Here is a 6,908-nt window from a genome sequence, read left to right as displayed (position 1 = left end):
TAAAAAAGAGTAGTGAAGCATAAGGTTAAGCCAAGGGGCAAACTAAAAAAATCCACTTGGCAATTTTAATACAACATTAAAAATTTGAACTATAAATGGAAACATAATTAATGGAAGTAGTAGTTCAATAAGAATTATATTTTAATTATGATACAAATCTCTATTAGTAGTATAATTTAGTTAACATATTTTTGTATAATTATGGTAGGGACGAAATAAATTATGGTAGGGACGAATTTTAATTAATTGATCAAGCTTTGTAATTGACCTTATTTTGGTACAATACACATTACTGTAGGTATCTTTAATTAAAATTTTGTGCATAATTCATATATGGTAGGTATCCTTTTTTGAGAAAGAATCAATTAAATTTTCGTTTTTTATCTTACATATTAATTTTAAGTTGAAATAGTAATTCTTTATTTAGTATAAACTTTGTATCTGACCTTATTTGTGAACAACATACATTACTATAGGTATCTTTAATTAAATTTTGTGTATAACTCAATTATGGTAGGAAAATAATTAAATAGTAATATATATAATGAGGTTATATTAATGTTGACAATTCGGACAATAAATATTTTATACATAAATAAATATTTCTTAAAATAATAGTGAAAATATTGTTGCAATAATTAGAGTTTTACGATTAATATTTGAATTGAGTATTGCTAGGTTGAGTTTGAAAGTATAAGATGATTTTTGAAAATGTGGTCTAATGGAGAAAATAGAAGAATAAGATATACTTGAATTTGAGATGAGACTTTTTTTTAATATGATAAGAAAATTCATATTTAAGAATATGAGCAATAAAGTCAAAGTTACTATTGAAATAATTTTTATTTATTATTTGTATTAAATTAAAATGAATGGATAAAAGTGAATATTAAATTCAAGTAAAATAATAAAAAGCATATGACAACGTTAATAATATTAAGTATTGAAAACAAACAGAGAAAAAATTAAAATTTCTATCATAAAGAACAAAAAAGGATAGAACTTATTTAAATTTGATATAAAAAGCTTTTTTTAAGTATGATAAAAAATGGTCATGATGTGGATAAGGCCACATAATTGAAGTTTAATAGATTAAAAAATTTAAAAAAATCAAAATATTAATAAATTAGAGATAGTGTGAGGTTATTTATACTAAGAATTAGTTTAAAAAATAAAATAAAGTAAATATATAATTCTTAAAAATATTATTAATAAATTTAAACAATTTGATAATTTTGGGTATTAATTTTAAATAAAATAAATATTTATTTCAAGATTAAAAAATCATGCATCGATTTTATAATAATATTAAAGGATAAATAGATTATGATATTAAATAAAGAAGCATGTTAATGAAAACCACATAAGAAAATAAAATACTATATATTAGTTAACTTAATAGCAATAATAAAAAATTTAAAAATATTTAATATTAAAAATAGAAGGGAAAGACGATTTGAACTTGAGATTTAGATTAAATGGTGAAACGCTCAAACTATGGATAGGACTACTAAATTAAAGTTTTACTAGATAAAAAAACTAAAAATTGGATAACAAATTAAAACTAAGGAAATACAAAATAAATATCTCGTGTGGGTAATTTTATGAAAGAAAATTAAAGTCTATTTGTATCCTAACGTTAAAAGAGAAAGAAAATTTAATTACATGTTATACAAAAAATAATTATAAGAAAATTCAATAGATTTAAAATATAATAATAAAAAAAATTATCTATTAATATTTTAAACTAATTCAAGGTTATAACTTAAAATAAAATGTGATATTATATATTTTATTTATTGGTAAATATTAATGTAAAAACTAATTAAAAATTCATAGTAGGGAAGATGATGTATAAAGAGGAAAATAGAGATAGTGTGAGAATATTTATACTTTGAATTAACTAAGTATGTATATTAAATAATTAAATAATACTCAAAAATATTATTGAAAGATTTAAATGAAAATAGAGTTCCAAGTAAGAGGATAAAAGTACAAAAATAAATTAAATTTTAGGAATAAAAAAATTTATATTGATATATGTTTATCAAAAGGATAATAAGCAAGATATCAAGTCAATTGGTAAGCTAATAAAAGATCACATGAATATAACACTATTAAGTAATAAATAATGCAATAACTATAAGAAAAGATTAAAGAGAGAGTTGTTTTGGGTGAAAATGTAAAAGGATAAGTCTTATTTGAATTTGTAGTGAAACATAAACGGGTAGTAAGAATTTTGTTAAATAATATGCTCAAACAAGACATATTACAAACGTGATGTGTTTAATATTATTTAATATTGACCACAAAATAAAATACAAGTATTAAATCAAGGGGTTAGATTGTTACAGATATAAAATAAAAATATAAATAAAAAGAAACATGTTATCTGAAAGTTTTAAATTTTAAGATAGTTCCAATAACTCAAACTATAATTTGATATTTGTGTCCGCGCTTCGCACAGGCAATAATACTAGTTATTATTGTAAAAAGAGAGAAAGTCACCAATTCAAATTCACTTTCCGGTTGGAGCCGCTTGAAACAAGTTTAGAAGGTCTGAGGACAGCTTTCATCCAATTAAGAGTTTCCAAAATCACATAGAAACCAAGTCAAAATAGGGGGCAGCCCAAGTCAAGTATTTTTTTCAACCAAAACGTATGACTGCTTCTGCTACAGTCTGGTTATAAAGAATATTTGGCACATCTAGTTCGTCCTTGTATAAGTAATATTTTTACTTTGAATATACCCTATATATTTACGGTAAAAAATGTTGTTATACTATCCATGTATTTTAATTTTACCAATTGTAACATGTTACTTATATAATCTTTTGCAGGTTACAAGTCTATCATACTTACAAAAGTTACCCGTAAATAGTTCTAAGTTTAAGTTTTATGTATTGACGGTGTAAAAAATATTTACATAATTAAATTAATTACAGATAAATTTTTATGATAAGTATTACGTAACTGTAACCGGTAATCTTATAACAACGGTAATTAACCTGCTATCATAGGTTAAATTATAGTGGTAATGTAAAAAGATTGTCGGTGCATATGACTTAATTCGTTGATTTTAGATAACATAATAGTAAAAAATAATTTTACATTATTGGTGTATTTTAGATACATGCTTTTACTTTTATCGCAACAACTTTATACACATATGAACAGTGTTAGTGGAAGTGCACATAAAAATACACGCTATAACGTGGGAAAGGGAGCATTCATGACAGATAAAGTTGACTTAATATAATTCAGAAAAATACAAAGTAAATACCCAGAAACAAAATACGTCTAGTGCATGAGGTTATATATATTTATATAAAGGAGTTGAGAACCTCTTTCTTTGTGTCCGGTAGAGAGCAATATTTGAATATTAGCTCTTGCCTTCTCTCCTTATAAACTTCTTTAATAGACCATTCCACATTCAAGAAAACTCGTCTTCTTTTCTTGCTCATCAATCTTCTTCTTCCTACGAAAAGACATTCTTTCTATATATACACGATTCTTTTTAGGGATTTCTCAAAGAATATAGAACATTCATTTCAATTTTCTATTTTTGGCATAAGATTGGCGATGAAGATTACATGGGAATCTCTAGTTCCTAGCTGTTTTAAAGGTGAGAATCCAAAACCAAAGGCAAAGGAGATCAAAGTGGTGACAAAACAAAGTTCATTTCATAGGATTTCTATTTCGGATTTCAGCGCATCAACTATTTCGGAGGACCTTTCGATTTCTCTTGCTGGTTCAAATCTTTATATTTTCACACTTCAAGAATTGAAAGTGATCACACAGAATTTTTCTTCGAGTAATTTCTTGGGTGAAGGAGGGTTTGGACCAGTTCACAAAGGTTTCATTGATGATAAGCTTAGACCTGGTTTGAAGGCTCAGCCTGTGGCTGTAAAGCTTTTGGATTTAGATGGCACTCAAGGTCATAGAGAATGGCTGGTATGAATATTACCTTAATAACCCTTTACCTTACTCAATATTGCTCGAATCCTTTAAAATGTCGTTAGGTATGCCAGATCCTCCAAAAGTTATGGATTTTTGAGGATTCGAACAACATTGATCTTACTATCATATGTTTTATAAATAATTATAATTAAATTTGTGATAAAGCATGTGTTTAATTTGTTAATATTTGTGAGCAGACTGAGGTGATATTTCTTGGGCAACTGAGGCATCCACATCTGGTGAAGTTGATAGGATATTGTTGTGAAGAGGAACACAGGCTGTTAGCGTATGAATACATGCCCAGAGGCAGCTTGGAGAATCAGCTGTTTAGAAGTATGTTCTCTTTTACCATTCCACTATCTACCTTTGCTAATCTGAAAGAGTTTAAGTCGCAAAGATTGCATTTTCAGTGGAATTTAACATGTTATATATTTAGTAGATTATTACTTATATTCTATTTTTTATATTAAAAATCAAGCTTAATATATAGAAAGTTACTTATAATTGTAGGTCAACGTGATTTAGGATTATGTAAAAAAATTGATAATTTTACCAATATATAAAACATAAAGTCGATCCGAAATATATTTTGGCTTTTGGAACTTCAGTCTGCACAAAAATAGCTGTATCCCACATAAAGCACTCATCCAACTTGTGAATATTACTCCATAATTTAGAAATTTGAAGAGGGAGAAGAAAAACGGGATTAGAAAAGGCCAGTTACAGTGTAAATGTGTGAAAATTGACCTCAGATTGGTCCACTCTTTCCCTTTACCAACTCCGACTGAATGCTTATATGAATTAAGAATCAGTCAAATAAAGTTTGGTTAAAAAGCAATTGTCCAGTTGAGGAAATCTCACTTCAGCTAATTATTATTGGATATAGTTCAAATGAAAAGAGAAAAACAATTAACTTGTTCCCGTTGTTTCACGAATGAATTGAAATACAAGATTCAGAAAAAATAAAATAAAATTGTTCAGAAACATAAAACAATGATTGTTCAATTAAATTAATTTATTCTTGATCTTGCAGGATATTCCGTATCGCTTCCATGGTCAACGCGGATGAAAATAGCAGTTGGAGCTGCAAAAGGTCTTGCTTTCCTCCATGAAGCTGAAAAACCAGTCATATATCGTGATTTTAAGGCTTCAAACATCTTGTTAGATTCTGTAAGTTCCTGCTTACTTTTGGAGTTTAATTTCTGTAAGATAGTTTTTAGACTATCAAGTCATAACTACATATAATTGCCCGTGGAACTAAATGATCTTGAGAAAAGTAAAGCTAACAACATCATATGATAAGTTAAATTACATTGATATATAGTGTTACATCTCTTTACATATATATTTACTAATTAATTTCCTTGGTGTCTTTTCCTCCAGGATTACAGTGCCAAACTCTCAGATTTTGGTCTTGCAAAAGATGGCCCAGAAGGAGATGACACACACGTCTCCACCCGAGTAATGGGGACCCAAGGTTACGCTGCTCCTGAATACCTCATGACTGGTAAATATTCATTGATCATTTCACCATTATTTCTTTAATTTCTTTTTTTCTTTTTCCTTTTTTTTTTATTTTGCTCGCTCGAAGGGAAATTTTAGAATGATTTAACCATTATTTCACAAAAAATGTTTAGATAAATAAAACAGTGCCTAATCCATTGTAGTCACCAACGGCGGAGGTAGCTAGGTTCTAGCTAATGGGTGTAAACTAGGAGTATACAATTATTGTCTTCTAACTCAAACTATATACATGTAAGAAAAGTTACAAAAAACATATACTTAAACTAATTCTTTCATTGATTGTCATCAAAGAGTAGTGGGTACCATGATATTCTTACCTAATGGCTTAATATCTCAGATTGGACTCTACAAATTGGTAACAGTACATTATTAATATTTTAAAATTTTCAAATATATATACTTATACAAAGTCTATATTCATTGATTGTCACCAAGTAGTAGTGAGTGCCGTGATTTTCGGTCCACCTAGATTCGTATGTGAACTAGTAACCCTAATTATATTTTGAAATTTTTGCAGGTCATTTGACTGCAGCAAGTGATGTATACAGTTTCGGAGTAGTACTCTTGGAGCTTCTAACTGGTAGAAGATCAGTTGATAAAACTCGTCCAAATAGAGAGCAGAATTTAGTAGATTGGGCAAGACCTCAACTGAAAGATCCTCGAAAACTACGTAGAATAATGGATCCAAGGCTAGAAGGTTTATACTCAGAAGAAGGAGCACAAAAAGCAGCATTAGTAGCTTACCAGTGCTTAAGTCACAGGCCAAAGGCTAGACCAGAAATGAGTTCAGTGGTAAAAACCCTTGAACCATTGAAGGATTATAAGGATATTTCAAACATGACATTTGTGTATATTGCTCCAGCCGAAGTGAAAGAAATGTGCAAAGAAAGTGAAAAGGAGGACCAAAAGAAAACGATCAAGAAAGAAAATAGTCCATATCATCAAAAACACCATCATCATCATCTTGATCGTAAGCATAGAAGAAGTCCTCAAAATTCAACAATTTACTCAGAAAAGGCTCTACACAAGAAACTCGGTCCAAATTCACCATTGCGCAATGATTTCCATAGAGCTTAGATATAAATAATTATAAAAGACAAATTCTGTAACAAAAACTGTAGATAGAGATCATTCATCCATATTTTATTTAATTTTTTTACCTGATAAGAGTAATAGTTTAAGATTTTAATGAGAAGAGCAAAAAAATGCTCAAAATTCTTTCTTTCTTTTCTTTGTTTTTTTCTTTCCATTGAACGAAAGTTCTATTTTAGCGTTGTTCTTCATTTAGAGATTTGTTTAGCGGTTGAACAATTGGGAAGAAAAGAGAGACAGATACCAACTGTAAATATTTTACTTAGTAATTTATAAAGTTACTTAATTACCAGAAAAGAGAGACAGATACCAACTTTGTATATGTTGTACTTC

General features: G+C 28.1%; 1 protein-coding gene across 1 annotated transcript; it reads left to right on the top strand.

Moving 5' to 3' along the window:
* Positions 1-3,374: 3,374 nt before the first annotated feature.
* On the top strand, positions 3,375-6,646 carry LOC107812196 (serine/threonine-protein kinase At5g01020-like). Its single transcript, NM_001325888.3, has 5 exons — positions 3,375-3,953; positions 4,157-4,292; positions 4,993-5,129; positions 5,343-5,466; positions 6,001-6,646. The coding sequence occupies exons 1-5, from the start codon at positions 3,582-3,584 to the stop codon at positions 6,558-6,560; spliced, it is 1,329 nt and encodes a 442-aa protein (NP_001312817.2). The 5' UTR covers positions 3,375-3,581; the 3' UTR covers positions 6,561-6,646.
* The last annotated feature ends 262 nt before the right edge of the window (positions 6,647-6,908 follow it).

Source organism: Nicotiana tabacum, chromosome 11 (assembly GCF_000715075.1).
Source record: "Nicotiana tabacum cultivar K326 chromosome 11, ASM71507v2, whole genome shotgun sequence".
Classification (NCBI taxonomy): Eukaryota; Viridiplantae; Streptophyta; class Magnoliopsida; order Solanales; family Solanaceae; genus Nicotiana; species Nicotiana tabacum.
Note: the sequence above shows the minus strand (reverse complement) of the source record. Positions and strands in the feature narration are given on the sequence as shown.